At 38.6% G+C, this 20,026-nt stretch overlaps 2 protein-coding genes across 2 annotated transcripts in view; both read left to right on the forward strand.

Annotated features, from left to right (window-relative positions):
* The window catches only part of LOC144661319 (uncharacterized), a 73,567-nt gene extending 63,191 nt beyond the window's left edge, over positions 1–10,376 (forward strand). The window contains exons 58-71 of the mRNA XM_078522044.1: positions 499–552; positions 1,335–1,388; positions 1,716–1,751; positions 2,481–2,498; positions 2,814–2,831; positions 3,612–3,647; positions 3,925–3,954; positions 4,617–4,694; positions 5,380–5,436; positions 7,333–7,465; positions 8,489–8,592; positions 8,714–8,770; positions 9,111–9,287; positions 9,988–10,376. Coding sequence (XP_078378170.1) covers positions 499–552; positions 1,335–1,388; positions 1,716–1,751; positions 2,481–2,498; positions 2,814–2,831; positions 3,612–3,647; positions 3,925–3,954; positions 4,617–4,694; positions 5,380–5,436; positions 7,333–7,465; positions 8,489–8,592; positions 8,714–8,770; positions 9,111–9,287; positions 9,988–10,131 — 996 coding nt within the window. The 3' untranslated portion in view covers positions 10,132–10,376. The remainder of the gene's footprint in view (positions 1–498; positions 553–1,334; positions 1,389–1,715; positions 1,752–2,480; positions 2,499–2,813; positions 2,832–3,611; positions 3,648–3,924; positions 3,955–4,616; positions 4,695–5,379; positions 5,437–7,332; positions 7,466–8,488; positions 8,593–8,713; positions 8,771–9,110; positions 9,288–9,987) is intronic.
* Positions 10,377–13,811: 3,435 nt separating this feature from the next.
* On the forward strand, positions 13,812–19,467 carry LOC144661331 (cuticlin-6-like). Its single transcript, XM_078522057.1, has 4 exons — positions 13,812–13,969; positions 16,800–16,982; positions 17,862–18,187; positions 18,876–19,467. The coding sequence occupies exons 1-4, from the start codon at positions 13,900–13,902 to the stop codon at positions 19,113–19,115; spliced, it is 819 nt and encodes a 272-aa protein (XP_078378183.1). The 5' UTR covers positions 13,812–13,899; the 3' UTR covers positions 19,116–19,467.
* Positions 19,468–20,026: the final 559 nt, after the last annotated feature.

Raw genomic sequence — 20,026 nt, forward strand, 5'->3', positions numbered from 1 at the left:
ACTTAATGTTTGCAAAGAAATTAATTCTATGATTCTAAATGACAAAACCATAGCTTCGTTACAGCCAAATGTGTCTCCCGGGAGTCATAAATTAAAGTTACAAGCAGACAAGATTAACTTTGAAAACTGTTCCGCCGGACCATATTTCAAGCCCACTCACAATCCGTTTCATCCACACTTTTGGCCATCCGACCCTTTGTGATTTGGTTTTTTATTTCCTCACTGTTTTAGAGGTTTTTTTACATTTAAACAAATTGATGGTCATTTCCTATGCCTAAGTTTGGCTAAAATCCGTGACACGGTCCCTTAAACAGCTGCACCCATTTCAGAAAGCGTTAAAAACAGTAATAATATCCTAAGGGGCCTTTGAGCCCTTTTCTTTTTACTTTAAAGTGCTGTATTGTACAAACATATTGGCTCCTGGTAAACGTTCATGTTTGTGGTATTTATTCCCTCTTTATTTTATTCATGCGAACTACTAAATCAATTTTATTTCAGGGTGAAGTGGGCGATAATGGTAAAAACGGAACAACAGGTCCCCCAGGACCAAAGGTAAAAAAAATCACTTGTTTACTTGTTACTGCTGGGATTTATTTAGTAGCTTTCAATGTAGAACCCTTATCTAACAGTACTGTTCGACTTAAACTACTATCAAAGTTACTAGTAAAGAAATTTGAGAATTTCACCCGGTGGCTGAACATTTCAACTCAGCCTCCCACTCACTCGACGACATAGCGGTTTGTGGCCTGAAACAGTGCAGTGGCGGCAACACGCGCCGGAAACAGCAGGAAATGCGACTGATTTTCGAGCTCGGTTCTCTCAAACCGAGCGGACTGAACATTAATTTCAGTTTTATTTGACTGATCCTGCGCATATCAACATCATTCATAATTAATCGACTGTGTGAATTTCGCGCGCGCTCGTATTGCGCGCACTAGCCGTTTGTTTTTTGTATGACGCAACTTGCGTTTTAACATTGGCATTTCGAACATTACACTGAAGAAGGGCTCTGCCCGAAACGTCTGTTAATTTTAATTTTTTGACACTTATAAGAGTTTTTTCTCAAATTTCTTTACTATGATCCAAAGTGTCACGCATCATTGACTGTTTATTTCATTCTATCAAAGTTACTGTTGGCGAAAAACAAAGGACCAATATTATCCAAACCATAGGACAACAGCTAAGATGTATCCCAAAGCATTATTCCGCCTTTGTGATTTCATTGCATTATGATTGGCTAACGAGAAGAGAAGTTATTTAAAACGAGTTAACATTAACATTGTCTGAATCATATGTATGCGATGCGTGCTTATCTTTTTTGTTTGTTTTGCTAGGGTGGAGCGGGATCTCCTGGCTCTCCAGGCGAACAGGGACCCCCTGGACCCGAGGTATTAAATTAAGACTGTTAAACCTAAATTAAAGGAACGAAAATTGAACGAAACCACCACGAGATGTCGGTTCCATAACATACAGCTGAGCATTTAAAATTGATCGTGTACCATGACTTCCTAGCTAGGCTTATTTCAGTACATGTAGATACCCTTTTCACAACAACCACGCATGTTTAGTTAAACCAAGCTTTAAACAGTTGACCCCCCGCATTTTTTTCTACTTGACAATCCTCTTGCCGCTCTTGAACGTAACGAACGCCTTTGTCCAAAGTGTGTATTAGTTTGAATTGTGTTCCTAATAATTTTTTTTTTGTTATTTTCTAGGGACGAACTGGCCCTCAGGGTACACCCGGAGTCCAGGTTTGAGTTTGATTTTAACTTGTTTATTTTAGACAGTTCCTTCCTTTTTTTTACTTTTTATTTTAGACAGTTCCTTCCTTTTTGTTAACTTGTTTATTTTAGACAGTTCCTTGCCATTTGTCAGTTGGCAAGTGGTGCGCGTTATTTCAATGGTGAAATTGACAGCTGAAGTTTCGTTGGTGTCATTTTGGCTCGCCATTACAACCAACAAGAACCAATTATTTTAACACGGCCAGTTCTGGTTGATGGCATGCGCTATAAATATTTCACCTGTTATTAAACGCGCGCGAAGATGTCACGCTTGTAACCTAAACACCAGATGCGTCTACCTTCCTTTCAAAAACATATAGTCCTGTTTTGGAAATTCACCTGTACTTTTGTAATTGAGACACTGGAAAAATGGTCAGCTTGCCCCATATAAAGTTATTTTCTCGACATGGTCACCATTGTGCAAGTGAACTGGACTAGCACCTCATGTAGTTGCAATGAGATATCGCTGTAACTGAGCTACCAAGCCACGAGAGGCATGTCATTTGTTTATGCCCTAGGAAAGCTTTTATTAATTATTTATAGCACTTGATATAACATTATTCAACCATCATTCTGAACAAAAACAAATATTCAAAGGTCGCTGAACGACTCGTTTGAAATGTACACCACTAGTACCTATTTTACTGAGTGACCTATCCTTCGGCATTTAATGTAACATTTATTTTTTGTTTGTTTCAGGGTGAACGTGGACGATCGGTAAGCTGTTGTCTTTTACTTTTTCGACTCTGGATCAATTGTTGTTTAACTGTTGTAAATAGTGTGAAATAATAAAAAAAATCTGAAAAAAAATCCTTAATTGACTGGGGTAACCTCTATTAATCAGCGGGTAAAATCTGTAAATCGCTATAAAGAAAATGCCTACGAACTGAGTTTGCTATATCTCATGTTCGTTAAAAACTGATTTGGGCAAAGATAATTCTTATGCAAAACGTTCTTTATCCAAAAAAATTCTTTTGTTCCAATGTTCACCGAGATTAAATGTAATGCTGTTTTCTTTTTCCCCTGATTTAGGGTAACGATGGAGAACCGGTAAGTCTTGTTTTTATCATACCTAGTTTGATTTTGCTTTCATAATACAGTTAAACCTCGCTAATTCGAACTCGGTTATTTCGAATTCCCCGTTATTTCGAACTAAAACCCGTTTCCCTTGGATTTGCCTTTCAGTCATTTACTATCGGCTATTTCGAACTCCCGCTATTTCGAACTATTTTTTGTTTCCCCTGACGGTTCGAAATAACGGGGTTCAACTGTATGTACAAGGTGTCATTTATAGAAAGACCTGGCTTATCAGGCGTGTGGGAGACTTGTTTTAGCATTATGGGACAGAGGACGCCTTAAACCTCTTGCATGATTTGGGGTCATTTATTTAATGTGGTCAATTCAAATATACATTTAACGTGAGCTTTCATTTCTTGAATTCTTCGTTTACTTTATAAATAAAGACCCTCAAGACACTCAAAGTAAATCCTTCAATAGTAACTTTATTTGTAGAACAATACTCAACAAACAAAAGGAAATCATTTGGAAGTGAGAAACGCTAATAAGTGGCGAGTATGGAAACGGATTCTCATATGAACAAACGTTTAAAAGCATAGCTTACGTTGTCAAGCTAGTGTTACTGTAGCATTCTACAATCATTTCGGGATAACATTGAGTACCATAAAGTATTTCTGTTATTATAATTACTCTCATTTCTAAGGGAGCTATTCAACATTTGAATTTGAGCAAATATGCGTTAAACGTGCTACTAAAATAATGATAACTTTAAAGTATTTATTTATGATGAGTCTACTTTGTCTCAAATTCTAGGGCGACCCAGGCCCTCCCGGAGTGCCAGGACCCCAGGTAAGGTGTCTTCAGTTATTTATATCGACCGGGGTAGGGTAGGGATGGAGTGCATTACTCTCATTGGATGTGTCATATGGCATTTGTCAACAGTGAAGAAGAGGCCATTGCTCATGTTATTTCATTGATTCTAAATCGTAAAATCAGGAATGAATGGTTTGAAACTAAAACTGTCATGCAGAATAGGAAATACTCTACTGCATGACAGTTTTTAAATTGCGTATTTCATCTTTACTGCCAGGTAATAAACTTGCTGTATATTTTATCTCCTTCCTAGGGACCACCGGGACAGAATCTCCATGAAGCGGTAAGTTAATACTATGAAGGTTTTCCTTATTGACTATATTAAAAAACCGTATAGCTGTGAATTCGAATGTTGTAACACCTTGTTCAAAGCATGTATGTTTTTTTTTTACGTTTATGTCTTCATTTCTCAGAAGCATTGAACGTTTCTTTCAACTGGTCATTTTCTTGTCATTTTCCAAAGTAAAAAGTGAAAATAACTAGAGCCTGAGATATCTTACATTGAGCACAAGTTAAAGCAATCGTTCGTCGTGGTCAATTCATTATCCCCGGACATTAGGTGCGATAGCAATACTCCTAATTGCTTCATGCTCACTTTACTATGGACTAAAGTCTTTCACGTAATACATCAAACACGAGCGTCAGTGTTTCATCGGGACATCCAAACACTGAGAAGAGAGTTAAAGGGAGTTGACGAAATGTGAGGTGTTTGGTTAGCCGATGAAACACTGTCTTGAGTGTTTGATATATCTTCTCAATCGAAACGAAAAGTACGGAGTAAACGGAGAAATAAAAACGTAATTAAGACCGGTATCCAAACCTCCTTTACGGTTATGATGTTCTTTGTTTTAACGTGATGAATTATTAATGAGTTTGAGATTTAACTTTATCTCATTTCAATCCGAGGAAATTATTGTAATTCATCTCATTCTTTGATCTTTGTAGCTTGCCGAACTCGGCTCTGGCGACAAAGGACCTATGCCAGAATCAATGGGGGGACACGGCCGACTGTATCGCAGCAAGGTAAAATCTGTAACTTTTTTCTTGTTTGATTACAAAATTATGTCCACTGAAACATTTTCACTGTCAATAAAGTCAAGTTGGCGGTACTTTTACAATAATAACAATGATTCCACAATAAAAATTTGTAAAAGCACTTTTTAATCACTTTCAGATACAAAAAAAAAGTTGTCATAGAACATATTTGTCGTTAATTTTAGCATAGTTACTACTTTCTATGGTTTGAGTACAATATTCTTTGTGTTGTTATTTGAAAGGCTTGGATTCCTTTATTACCATAAAATATTATTTATCAACTTTTGTACAAGAAAATTATTGTTGGTGTTCAATCCTTCGTTATGCTGTAAAGCCTGGTTTTCACTAGCGACGCAAGCACAAGCGCAAGCACAAGCGCAAGCATAACAGCTCTTATTCCACCATGAAAAGGGCTTTAACTCAAGCAAAAGCACAAGCGCATTGCATTTTGAGCTTGTGCTTGCGGCAAGCACAAGAAAAGGGATCAGAAATTGTCCTTTTTACGTGATTGCGCTTGTGTTTGCGCTGGTGCTTGCGTCGCTAGTGAAAACCAGGCTTTAGCCGTAGTGGCATCTTCAGCTGATATTTACGACAATGATTAGCATGTTGTCTGTTACTAAATGTAATGCGTATATTTGATTAACATTTGATGCTATTTTTTTAACATTTTTAGCGAACCTTTGACCAAGCACAGACACCTGAGAATAAAGTCAAGTCCCAGTTTATTTCGGTATTTATTTAGTTCTTTATAATTACTGTTTCCATTGATTCGTTCAGTTAATAAATACTTGGTTACTTCAAAGAAATTTTGGAAGGCGCGGTGGGCTAATGGTTTGTGAGCTGGACTCGAGTGGTCCAGGTTCGAGCCCTTAGTGGGGGGGGGGGGGGGGGGCACTGAGTGGACCACTGCGTTGTGTTCTTGGGCACAACACTTAACTCTCATAAAAAAAATTTAAATATATGTTTATAGTGGTCATGCACTTAGCTTCATATCTCAACGAGATAGCTAGTTTACAGGCATGCCACTGAAACAGAGGAAACAAATAATTTTAATCCCAACTGGCAGGAGGTAGACAAGTTGGCTATATACAAAGCGTGGTCGAGGATTTGAATTTCGGGACAACCGAGAAACAAATCCAGTTAGTTGCAAGGGCAGGTCTTGAACCGGGGACTTCCAGATTACCACACAAGCGCCCTAAACCACTCGGCCATGCTTGCCTCCTTATGATAGAATGCCTTATGCATTTCTTCACCCAGCTGTGTAAATTGGTCCCAGCCTAGCGAATTTAATGCTGGGGGGGGAACCTGCAATGGAATAGCATCCTGTCCAGGCGGGAGAGGAAATACTTCTAGTCAGTAAATGCTACGAAAACTGGGATAAGCTCCAGCCTGAAGGTCCACTAGGCTCGAAAGCAGTCGTACTGTTAGTAGTAACAGTATTCAGTTTCTCGCGAGAATAAGGGAAGGGGGTGGAAAGGAGGACGAGGAGGGGTAGAAAATTGATAACCTGCTTGTGGGTAAAGGTTGTTATACAGTAAAAACCCGCGTATAAGAACCTAAGTTTTTTCAAGTTAGCCTAAACAGGTTCATATATAAATGGTATTTAGTGTAAAATTAGGCTTACTAGGTTCTAAATTAGGTTCTTAACTTTTGTTCAAGAAATAAAGTAGAATTTTTAAATAATCTGCTCTTTAATGTCCAATAACAGTATTCTTGGAGGCTTCGGTAAGCAAAATACTATACTAATCTGATTAAATTCAAAACTATACGGTAACCTTCACTATAATTCCCAATAAATCTTGTAACTATGCTGTAACTATGATGTGTACAGACTGTGTTATAAATATATTTTTAAGAAGATTTCTTAATTCTATATTTTTGAGAAGATTATTTTTTCTTTTTTGAAAATAAGAACCTGTTTTAGAATCCAGCCTAAAATGGTTCTTATGTGAAGGGTGCTTAAAAATGAAATTTTAGCCTAACAGGTTCTTAAATGTTAGGTTCTTATATGCGGGTTTTTACTGTAATTGTCATGTTTCTATCGTAAGCGTTCTTTTACGACATGTCAAATAATTCGTGTTGATCCAGTTGAAGTTATGGACTCCTGTGTTGTATCGTTATGTTACAAAAAAAACCCAAACAATCCTCAAATGATCATTCAGCGTTAAAACCTAAAGGCCTGGCTAAACTAGGGAACATTGTTGCTTGTCATGTTTCCTAGGTGGCTAAATTAGTGGGAAGCAAGGAAAATGTTTTGCTGCCCGAGTGGCTAACTGAACGAGGAAACAATGTTCCGGGAATACAGTGTTACGCATGCGCATAAATTAGTACACATTGCTTCCGTGGTGTGTAAACTGGGCAACATATGTTTCGGAAGCAAAATTTGTGTCCGAGAAGCAAAAATGTTTTTAACCTGAATCAGAAACATATTTGTTGTTTCTGTGAAGCAAAATTTGTATCCACAACATATGTTTCCTGCGTGACTAAACTGGGAAACATTCGTTTCTGCAACAATGTTGCCTAGTTTAGCCAGGCCTTAAGAAATATACAGAAGTTGAACAGTAAGCAGTTAAGCGTCTCTTGATGTCTCAGGATGTTGACCTGTTGTTGATTTCTTCCCGCGCAGAGTGATACTATCAATTACGTGACGAAACTGGTGGACAGGAAGTTGAAGAGCTACAAAGCACAGAACGGCACCAAGGAACACCCGGCTCGATCGTGTCGTGACATTCAGTTGGACCATCCTGATTTCAAGAGTGGTTTGTATAACTTCCCTTTTCTTACTTGGGTCTAGGCTTTTGTACATTATGCTAGCATTTTTTCGAGCATTTTAGTGAGGCAAAAGCATTGAGCATTATTCGAGCATTTTGGTGGCATTTTCCTGGAAAATTGATTTTTTTCCCCGAGAAAATATAAAAGAAATTAATTTAATTTTTTTAGAGAAAATGAAGACTAAAACTCAAAATTCAACTACAAATAACTTTCTAGAGAAAGTCAACTACTTTCTGTACTTAGCCTCGAAGATGATTTCGAGGATTATGTTTTTTTGGCTGTTTTTATGAACTTGTACACGTTGTTGTTGTTACTTATAACACTTATACGTTTTTGTAAGTGTTAACAGTTAACACTATGTTAAAAACTTTGAAATTAATTAAAAAAAACCTTTTGTATAATGAGCATTATCCGAGCATTTTAGTGACTTTTTTGGGGGAGACCGAGCATTTTAGTGGAAAAAATGGAGCATCAATTTAGTGGGGAAACAAAAGCATAATGTACAAAGGCCTACTTGGGTCTTTGGAAAGTCACGCAACGCGTGACAACACAGAGATGGGTACAGGAACCGACGGTGCAAACAGCTAACACTGATTGTGGTTAAACGTCATGGCCAAACTACTTAAACACATAAGTGAAGAAAGGTTACTATTTGATGTTTTCCAATGAAATTTTGCAACAAGAGAGTACATGAAGTAAAGTTTGATATCAAATGATTGCAAGTTGAAAATTGAAGTATTTTAATGAGAGTTGACGAGCCTTCTTTCAAAATTCGTATTATGTCTTGGAACTTTCCGAGGGTGACGTGGGAGGGGAGCTTGTTTAATTTTTCTGTTTGGTGGATTTTCTAATTACTGGGTAACTGTTATCGGTTTCTGGAATTTTTAGACGATCAATATCATTCGCTCGCTCGTTCATTCGTTCGTTCAATCGCTCGCTCGCTCGGTTTGACGTATCTTGGTTTCACGTGCCAGTAGTGGTCTAATAATTGATTTTTCTTTGCTTCTTAGGTGAATACACAATCGATCCAAACGAGGGTTGCAGCAGTGATGCTGTCGATGTTTATTGTGATTTTGAGAAACATGCTACCTGCGTAAACCCAAAAAAGAAAAAGGTATGATACAGCGCCAACCTAGTTTAAAGTAGTGAAGTTAGTAAAAAAATTTAAAATAGCAAAGTATGATAAGTGAAGCTTTACTGTTCTTCAGTTGATGGTAACTCTGTTATCTTCATAGGTTGTTGTTGGCGCCAATGAAACCGGACCAGGACAATGGACAAACGAGGACGAACCGGTAAAACTTGTTTGTTATAAGTGGACACGAGTTTTCGTCTTGATGCCTTCAGAAATGAATTTAAAAATACCTAGCCAAAACAACAAAACAATTTTAGAGAGGTTCTCAGTCTCAGAGCTAAGTTTTAAGAATAACGTACTAGGCCGAATACTATATTAATGGGCAAAATATCCAAAAGTCGTCGAATAGCAATCTTGTACTCTCTGGCAAAAATGAATGAAATTTTGTTTCTCTGTCTAAACTTGACCATGATGGTGGGGCGCAAACCTAATCATTTCTTGAGCATTTTGAATTTTTCACTAGTGTTTTTTGCGAGATGTAATGTCGCACTTGTTTGCAGATTGAATACAAGCTGAACTCAGTCCAGATGAAATTCCTCCGTCTTCTGAGTAAGAGCGCGTTTCAAGAGATGTCATACAGCTGTACCGACTCCAACACAGAATGCATGGTGGACCTGAAAGGAGATAACGACATGGTGGTCAACAACTTGGACAAGATAAAGATTAAACTTGATGAGGTATGCGCACTGCTGGTCAGCAGAGCTATACAGAATACGTCATCTTTTTTGTAATCAAAAAAATTTGGGAGAGGAAGAGTTGAAAACGAATTGTTTAAGTTTATCTAAGTATTGAAAATTGAAGAATTTTGCTGCATTTTAAAAAATGATGTTTCTATCGAATTTGGCCTGCTATTGTGCTGAAGATGAATTAAAAGGAGTTTTTGTACAGTCAAACCAGGATGTTCTTTTCGCAACTTGATAATGGCGCAGCGCAATGTTGAAATATTGATTGGCAGTTTGCGTTTTGGCAAGTTCCGGTTTTCATTTTTCGCAAAAGATTATCATTTCTTGTTTTAACATTTAGCTGAAGTAAAAGCACTTCTCAAAAGAGAAAGAAAGTTATATTAACCCTTTGGTCGACAGGTAACCTCCAAGTGCTTAAATCTCTGAACGAGGGACTGCATAAATAATAATAATAATAATAATAGTAATAATACTTTATTTATATAGCGCTATTTCTATCACCAGTATCCCACGCTAAAGCTCGTTTTGCAGTTCGTAACGGTACTGTATGCTCAGAGATTTATCGGCTGTAGAACCACTTGCGTATCTTAGATGCAAAAACTCTCAACGAAATACCCCCCCCCCCCCTCCCAAAAAAAAAACGCATGGTTTTTGTGTTGCTAATATTTTTTTTTTGTTTTACTCTTAATTGCAGACTTCACGAGATGGAAATAAAAAATTAAAGATCGAGGCCTCTTCCGCCCAGCAGAGCAGTCTGCCGATAGTGGACTGGGCACCACAAAGTCGCGTCGACTCACAACTCACTTTTGAATTAGGACCAGTTTGTTTTGTTTATTAGCCGTGAGCCGAGCGACACTGTACATTGACTATTTTCTGCTTAATATATTAGCTAAGGAACAAGGAAGAGCATAATTAAGCATGTAGAAGTTTCTGAATAAAGCGGTTCTCGGGATACAAGTCGACTGCAATTGATTCTGTTATGTTACAGTAGCTAGCTTTTAATAATTTTAACTCGAGCGCAGTTATTTTGTCTTGTCTTATTATATATTTTATTAAGAAAATAAACAGTAAGATTTTAGCATTTGACAACTCTGGTTTTTCAGCTTCGCTTCGCTGCTCTGCGTAAGAGTCTTCGAAGCATATCCAGCAGCAGCTTTATGAATTAACTTAAGAGCTGCAGAGTTCATAAGCTCGTGCGCAATTATTTCGTTTTGTCTAATTATATATTTTATTAAGAAAATAAACAGTAAGATTTTAGCGTTTGACAACTCTGGTTTTTCAGCTTCGCTTCGCTGCTCTGCGTAAGAGTCTTCGAAGCATATCCAGCAGCAGCTTTATGAATTAACTTAAGAGCTGCAGAGTTCATAAGCTCGTGCGCAATTATTTCGTTTTGTCTAATTATATATTTTATTAAGAAAATAAACAGTAAGATTTAAGCGTTTGACAACTCTGATTTTTCAGCTTCGCTTCGCCGCTCTGCGTAAGAGTCTTCGAGGCATATCCAGCAGCAGCTTTATATATTAACTTCTGAGCTGCAGAGTTCATTAGTCCGTGCGCAATTATTTTGTCTTGTCTTATTATATATTTTATTAAGAAAATAAACAGTAAGATTTTAGCGTTTGACAACTCTGGTTTTTCAGCTTCGCATCGCTGCTCTGCATAAGAGTCTTCGAAGCATAAATTAACTTCTGAGCTGTGGAGTTCATAAGCAAAGAAGCCAAAACGTAAAAGCAAATCATTTATGCGATTTACAACTAGGATAACACTCACTTTCGATCCCCCTGAACGTTCGGGTTTTCGCGATTCAACCGTAGATATTACAAACTCCATGGACGTGAAAGATCACAACCTAACTATCAACCCCCGCGCTCCCTGTTTTCCCGCCTTACCACTTTAACCGCTCGGCCGATCGGCCCCTGGGTACGAGGCAGCGTCTTGCACCAGTCCGATCCTTTCATTCGATGGAGCATAAGGTTGACACATTACATCAACAAAAATAGAAAAACCAAAAAACCCATTTCACTACATCTCTTTTCTTAATTTCTCATTTGAATAAAATAATTTACACAGCAGGAAAACATTACTTTACCGTGGTGTAAAGTTTAAGTAAAGTTGGTGTAAATTTGAATTTAATCAGCTATACGCTAACTTTACATTTTTTAAAGCTGACCTTTATGCCAGCATTATTCTGAAGTATAAAGGTAGATAAAGAGACCCCTTTACACACGTACACGGTAGCGTAAAGGTCGGCTTTTTTTAAGTTTAACGGGAGAACTGAGTGAAAGTTGCTTAGAGTATGGGGGCTGGCAGGCTGGTCTCCGTCACTGCTTTTACTTGCTACAGTGTTCTGGAATGATGTCCGGTATGATCAAACGGGAAAAAGTAGAGCGGATCACTTCACAATGTAGACAAATCATTCCATCGCTTGCGGGCGAAAGCAAATCTAAGAGGCATGTACGTAATGAGTGCAGAAGTATAAATTTCCTCCTTCGTGCTCCTTCCTTTGTCGAAAGGCGCTGCTTAGCTTTATGCGCCGTGGGTGGTGAGAGACTATCGGTAATGGATCCCTGTGGTAATAATATGTGAGGCAATTGCAAAACCACAAAATAAACCGATGACGATTGCTCGATCGTGGATCATTGTGAACCTATTACAGCAAGCTGTAATTACAGATTTTTCAATAGGGAACCCAATGTTCCATTGTGTACACACTTTACAATGAATAAGAATACTTCTATATCAGTTCGAGCATCACTGGTCTCAGAGCGAGCAGTCGTAGACATGACATGGCACAAGATATATATTAAACCACGAAAAGTCTATTCTCCCTGCAAGAGCAGCGTGTGGTCCAAACTCGGTGAAAAGTGATGACGAAGCCGAAAACGGTGATGCATGACGTTGCCATAAAAAAAGTGTGTGTTCGCATACATGCACGTGAACATAAAGAATCACGAATAAACAAGACTGAATCACCAAAACGTATAGGGCACCCTCAAGAAATTGAGTTGCAGCGCTCATAATGGCCTTAATGTTAATTCAGAAGAAGAAATGCGGTGACCAAACAATTACGAACTCTCGAAAATAATAGAGCGGGTTTTATACGCGTCGGACAGTGCAAAAACGTGCCACGGATCGAACATACGTAGGCCACAAAAACCGAAACCTTAACTCCTGCGAGTAATAAACAGGGAAACTTCACAGGAAATTCAGAAATATAAGAAATCCAGAAGACAGACAGAAAAAAGAGACACACAGCATACTAAATGCCTTAAAAGATGGTGTTTCTGTCGAGACGACAAAAAAATATTTGGCGGCAAATTAAGCCGGGAAAGGGAACACCGATGCCGCGAGACTCCGGTCGATCCCTTTCCTCCCGATTCCGAAGCTCGCCGCAATTTTTTTGCCATCGCGGCGCCAAAGGAAACTGTCAGCTACGCATTAAATACCTAATGTTTGTTTATAAAATCAATGTCTCAGATGAACCGCGAGGGTTAAAATTTAAGTGGCAAAGGGATGCATGCATGTGTTCTATTAGTTGAACAGAATCTTCTAGAACGTGTTAGAAAAGTTGTTTTTAGTTACACTCGTAACTGATATGCATTCATAATATGAAGGGCCACTTAATCATAGGCACCACATGCACTTGAGCCTATTCAACTTTCGATCGAGATAAGAAAAGGTTGACCTACAGCTGACTGATATTGAAGTTGAGGAACTTATCTGATAGCGATTGAAACTGTTTTTATGACCCGGCTATCCTCCATCCCTTTCAGTTGGTTGAGAACATTGATTATTCACTTCAAATACTCCTAACTAGAACACGACAACCCTGCAGACAAAACTGTTGCATCGACAAGAGCAAAGAGACGTGCACAACAGATTGCAAAAGAACATTGTCGAATGATACCTGATCGTGCTGTGTTTAGCGAAAAAAATTACTAAGTTATCATATGTGTTTCGTTCGTGCAACCTATTTGTTGGAATCCAGGAGGGATGCTCCCCTAAATCATGGGTGGGAAACGTCAGGTGCAGTTAGCGTATCGTCAAAACGCCAGTTAAACATCGCTTTTTACAGATAACTGGTTATTGCGTAAATTTAATTTGAGACGGATACAAACGTATAAATACAGCTCAGAGTCTCTGTTATGTCTGTTATATAGCGAGATTCGAGTCTGTTAACAAGGTTCCAGTGTCAACAGGTTGTACCTGACTCTGCATATCCTGACCGACACATACCGACACAGTTCAGTTTTCTAGAAGCAGCTACCCCCGGATGGTTTGACAACAGTAAAATTAAATTTGAAAGATTGGCACAAAAGGGAAAAATATCCCTGCTTGTTTATAACGTGCTGCCAAATTCTCTCTTTTCCAATAAAAAAAGACTGTCGTGATTGAGTTTGACGTTCGTCGTGTTTTGATTGATTAATTACCATCATATTGCCAATAGCTCTTGACACTTGTCTTAGCTTACACGTCCTTACACGTCCGGTCGTCTAGAAAAGAGTATAAAAGGGATCATATTTTCCCGCAGAATTCAATCGCTGAAGGGGCCACTGATCAAGGACTGAGAGCGGACCAACTAGTGAAGAGATAACCGACACTGAAGATGAACGTGATTGCATTGGTGTTTGTAACTTTACTGGCTATCCAGTGCCGCCTGGCGGAATCTTTGCAAGGTATGTTTTTGTTGCGTCTTCTTCTATTTTCTGAAATCCTTCTTTAAGGAGGTGTATTCATTCTCGCCCCAAATACCGTACGCATATAAGATTTGAATTCGTTAATTACTAGCAGAAGTTTAGAATTACGAACTTTTGTAACTAGTGTGTGCATTTTAAAAGTAAAGAAAAAGAACATTTCAAAAAAGCTGTTATAATCATAAAGACAACTCAAGAAGAATTGTCGAAAAGCAGATGAACATTATTTTGGTGAACCGCAGAAAAATGATATCAGATTTTTTCTGGGATTTACTTGAGTAGCCACGTAGATTTACTGCTATAGCTTAAGTACCGCGTCATTAACAGTAAATTCGCATGTTAGAGATAATTATAATTGTCTCGCTACAAGTGATCATCGGTCATCTACTTGTTTCATAGCATTTCAGTTTAATCAATTAAATAAAATTACCCGAAACGAGTGTTTTTTCTGGAACAAAATCAAAAATCTTTTCAGAATGGACTTCTGTTTATTCTACATCGGAAAATGTTGTAAAGTATTCTATTTGTCTTCGTGACTTCTTAACTTCACTTATACAACTTCAAGAATGGATCCTCGAAAATAGTTGTCAAATGTCATTTAACATTTAAAGCAGCTTAACTAAAACCCAATCTTATTTGGTTGGCTAACCGAGTATCTTAAGAACATCTGGATTACTGGCTTTCCAAACAAATCTAGGACCCGAAGGAAAAAATGACAAACATTTTAAAAGAAAAAAACTGAAGAGTTTATCTGGGGTCACGTTTGATGTCTTTGATCCGCCGAAGTTTCAAAACAAGTAAAAGAATGCCATTTCCTGCCAAGCAAACGCGCATCTGCACTATAAAGAAGAAACAAAATGGAACGTTGAAATGACTAAATTCTGAGATCCGTCTTTAATGGCAAACGTGGAAAGAAGTACGTTTTTCCAGCAGATCATAACAGAGCTTACTCATGATACACAATCCCAACGGCTAATCTCTCCAACAAGTTAAGTCTCTTGAATAGTTTACACGATGGGGACAAGGCTCGAGGAATTATCCGTCCATTCCCTTCATTCATCCAGTTTGAATTCGTGGGACAAGTCGCCGGGACGTCACTGCGACTAGATTTTTTGACAAAAATGGGAAGTACACAAGAAGAGACTTGTCCCCGAAACAAAACTGTTGACCACTGTTGCAGTCGCAGCGATAATTAGAAACGTAAGGCTATTTGAAGATGTTATCTGAAGTAAAGTAATAAAGAGGTTATAAATATATCCAATTAATGTATCGCTCTTACAACATGTACCTATCTTGGTTCGTCAGGCTTTTCTTCAAAAGTCATTGATAAACACAGTTCACTTAAAACGTTAGGCTATTTGATAATTCCAGCGTTATCAGTAATAAAATAATTTAGGCTTAAAATAATCCAATTCACTTATCGTTTCTACATTTGGGACACAGATTTATGCCTCAAGATGGGTCAGTTTTTTTACCTTTTGGTTCTAAAGTAAGGTTTATTTTCCTTCTCTGTCAAATCAGTCTGAGATGGGGTATACTTTACCTATTCAATTTTCCAACTCTAAGAATGTTTTGGCTTTTTTGCAGTAGTTGTTTTGGTGGGGCTTTACGTCATTGATGACGTAAAAAACTAAGAAATTGGCTCTTTCTGTGTGGCCTGTAGCTTTGTGTTGACTGCTCGGTACACTGTTTTGTTGGCAGATCCTCGGAACATCAGGAATGATTAGAGGCAGTAAAGTACTAAAAACACGATACTTCTTCCTTTTACACTGAATTAAATATCCAAAATTAGCGTAACTTCTATCATCGAACTTGGCCTAAAAACGTAGCTTAACTTGGTTTACTAGTTAATTAGATTATTTATAGTATATTAGTATATCCTCTTTCATCACTGATAATTGACTACAGAATCTGATATATTTCAATGCTGGAAACTTATCAAAAGGCCTTTCGCTTGTTCTCTGACGAAACACGCTATAATGGTTCAGATAAAAGACTTTTACAAGTAGCAAGGAAAAATATGTTAAAAGGTGACAATAAATCCAGCCTTTAAAAATTATCTCAAAAAGTTGTTTATTGAAGATCGATATCTTGCAGTTCCTTTCGCAGTCTCTTCACGGTTTCGTACTTTCCTTCACAATCTCTTATAACGACACAGGGCATATATATTGTTAAACATAAGTGTGTACTAATGCTGTAGAGACACTTAATTATATATATAATTGTAAAATACTTTCTTTCCCGAGACCAGACTAGCGCCTATTTTTCAATCAAACAATGAACGCACTGCCAAACTATATCAGAACAAGCGACTTTACTGAATGCAAGAGAATCATTGAGAGCGCTACCTTCGTTTAGAAGCTTTTACTTATGTATAGTCAGGAGCACTAAGATATATGCAACCGAATAACTTGTTTGCGCGTAATTTGCCACGGACAGTAGTGAAGTTTTACTAACACTTATGTCCAAAATGTCAATATTCTTTTCTCAGCTGTGTGGTTTTAGCAAATCTCGCATTGCACAACGTTGAAACAAGCACTTTTTAGTAAAGAAATTATTCAACATGACACGAGCGTGGGACAAAGAAAAAATCTGAGTCCCCGACGGGAATCGAACCCATGGCCTCCCAGATACCGGTTGGGCGCTCTAACCAACTGAGCTACGAGAGACTCGTTGTGAGCTTAGGCCATTTACTAGGTTGATACGTGACACGCGTCCTGCATACTGCTAGGATCAGCAATGTCGAAATCATCAAATCTGTAGTAAAAACAAGCACTTTTTACATCTCAAATTTGTTTGTTAAAATTTACAGAAATTCGCGGTAAAGGCGGAGACTGTCCTTATCAGAGACCAGCAGTCAACTGCGTGCAGGGACTCCTTTTCGCCAGTGAAGATGAATCAGAATGCTTTGATGACGCAGAGTGCTCACCGTCTTTCAAGTGCTGTATGCAGGGATGTGCCACCAAATGTGTTTCTCCTGTCAACTATAAGCGATGTAAGTAGGCCTCAGGCTTCTTTTATTTATGTATGGGCTTCTAGAAGATTCTGTAGCTCATAGAAAACTCGCTTGTTAATTGATCTTTATTGGGTCTCGAAGAAAGCATTACGGGAATTGCAACATCAAGGCAAGACATTTGCGCTATTTTGCCCTGCGGTGATTGATTCAGTCCGACGGGATGGTCAAAGCTTTTGCGTGTGAAATTTACGGTGGCCCTCACTCGTCAGGCAAACGATTCTCTATAGTATCACTGACCATTTAAATTGTTTATTTTTGGGGTTAACTGCTGTGGCTGATATAAAGGACTACCTAACATCGTGTCTCAATGATTTTGCCAGAATTTTAAGCCCCTACCCTATCTCCTTAGGAAGTCAGAAACAACTATTCATCCGGAATGATAACATTGTGTTTTATCATATCAATGATAACTTAAGTCGATAACTGCCAGTATGCGAAAAACAGTCGCTTTATTATATTTATCTAAATAGGTCTGGTGTGCATGCGGACGGTACCTGAGTTCAATTTATGTCCTGATGTCAAGATATAAATACTCAGTGCTGGTTCCTATGCAGTTCTTATACTAATAGTTAGAAACTTTTTGATTATGTAGAAACCCTGGTGTAAACATATGAATTCTCCTTACTGGTTCCCATTCGGTTCTTACAGTATTAGATGAGAGAAGTTGATGATGTATTAAACCTTTAAGTCCTGATGGTAACGTACAAATTCCCCTTACTGGTATCCATACATTTCTTATAGTACTTGTTGGGAGAATTCTGCAAGATATCATGATACCCCTTTTACGATAAGTTGATAAGAATCGTTGATATTTTAGGAGAACTCGCTTACTGATCTCTGTTTCTTGTCCGTTTTCAGGGTGCACCTCTCCAGTGGATCTCGCTATTGTGCTGGACACGCAGGCAAATACTTGGAGAAAGGTGTGGAAAATGACCAACAAAGTCGTTCACAAAATGTCAATCAGAAAGGATGGTACCCACGTCGCCTTGGTAACGACAGCAAAATACAGTCAGTCAATGTTGACTTTTGACCAGTTCAGTAAAAGCCACATGAACCGAGCCCATGTCTGGAGCCATATCAAGAGGATTGCACCACAAAAGGGAAGAGGAAGACTCAGCACAGCTTTGGAGAAGGCGAGGGAAATGTTTAATGAAACCAACGGTGCTAGGGAAAACGCAATCAAGGTAAACTGATGAAGTTAGGATCATGTATAAGGTTGTAGACGTACACAAACGTTGTTTCCACTCAGCAGTCCAGAATAATGTCCACTTTTGGAAACGCGCGAAACAATATCGTCAGTCAATCGTGACGTAAAAACATGGCGGTTGTCAATCCTTCCCGAGTGGACTCCAGAGGCGATGCAACTAAAATTTCCTCCTTACCAGTGAAATTAGTTTTTGAAAAAGCCACATGTAGTGGCTTAAAATGCCGTTCTAGAGGTTTTGAATAATTGGAATTAAAATTAGAGAATTGTCATCCATGTACATTGCATTCCTGGCCTTCGTCTTGGACCTATAGAGGAACGTTTTGATTACACTTAACAATTTTTCAGAGTCCTAATTGGGCGGGGAGAGAAGGAGGAGAAGGGGGGGGGGGGGAGAGGTGAAAGGGGAGTTGTTGGGGGAGAAAGAGGTGTCGTCGAAATCCTGGAACCGGTAATATTCTATGATAATAACTTTATTTTAACACGGTAAAACTTCCTTCAGCGATTCACGGCATTCTCTTGATGTATTACTAAATTCCAAGGCATTCTCTAGTCTTGATGATTCACTTAATTCTCAAAACGTATATGAGGAAATGCCTAGTGATTAGTATTGGGAATATATGGTTCGAGCTTGTAGCTGAAACAGGTTCATTGGTTGTCTTTCTCAGGTTCTTGTTGTTATCACTGACGCCAATATGGATTCAGACGAAGCCGTTCTTGTTAAAGCTGCGTCCAAGTCATTGAGGGAATCTGGAATCCTGGTACAGACTGTGGGTGTTACCATGGAGATGAACTTGATGCACCTGGTCGAAATAGCTACAAGTGATGTTTACGTCTGGCCTGGTGTTGACCGTGAGATGCTGTGGACGCTGAAGAAACTGGAGAAACAACCGTGCAAGAAACAATAAACTGAATCAAAAGTGAAATTTCAAATAAGCCCGCGTATCATTGTTAGCCGTGTAGAACTATTCTTCGATATTCTTCATCTAGAAGATAAACTCTCTTCAGCGAAATAAGCTTATTATGTTGTTTCATTCGTGCGTTTGGCCTTGAAGATATGATGATCGTTAAAGCCTGACCATTTAGCTTGTCAAGGTTACGATTTGGCAGATTTTAAAGGAGCTACACGCAAATCATTGTAACCATGTTGGATTGTCAAACTGTTGCCGTCAGTTTTTAGTTACATATCATAGTTGTACACGATATTATTGTAAATAGACGTCGAAACATGCAAAATAAATGTGCACATCGAGTGGCCAATGAAGTTGTTTTTTTCATGCGTCAATTTAATAACAAGTTAAATCATAATCTTAAGGGTGGAGCACTGTCCCTGGGAGAGGTAGGAAGTTTGCAAACGGCTACCTTCCCCGAGTATTTTGACAGGTTGACCCAAGAATTCACCGGAGAGATGAAACGTGAAGTGGGGAGTGAGAGGGTGGGGGTGGAAGGGTGAGGGTTAGAACAACCCTAGTTCAGCCGGCCCGCTAGTTATATCACAAGTCGTTTCTCAAGCCAAGTGGCTTATTAGAACGGTTTACGTTACATGAAACCAGCAAATGTACTGCCACTCTCCTGTAGTGCCAATTCGAAATGAAAGGTAGGGGTATCAAATGATCTTTGCGAGCATTTGCGAGCACAGCGTTTTTCTTTGCGAGCACGAGCATTGACAAAAATTAGCCTTGCAAGCAACGAGCACTTTTCAAAAACCTACCTCCACTAAAAACCGCGCATGCGAGCACTTGTAAAAATATGCGAGCACGAGCAAACAAACACCCACTAAAATTTTGCGAGCATTCCGAGCACTGCAACATTTTGAGGG

This window comes from Oculina patagonica, chromosome 7 (genome assembly GCF_052425735.1).
Source record: "Oculina patagonica isolate OP01 chromosome 7, crgOcupat, whole genome shotgun sequence".
Taxonomy (NCBI): domain Eukaryota; kingdom Metazoa; phylum Cnidaria; class Anthozoa; order Scleractinia; family Oculinidae; genus Oculina; species Oculina patagonica.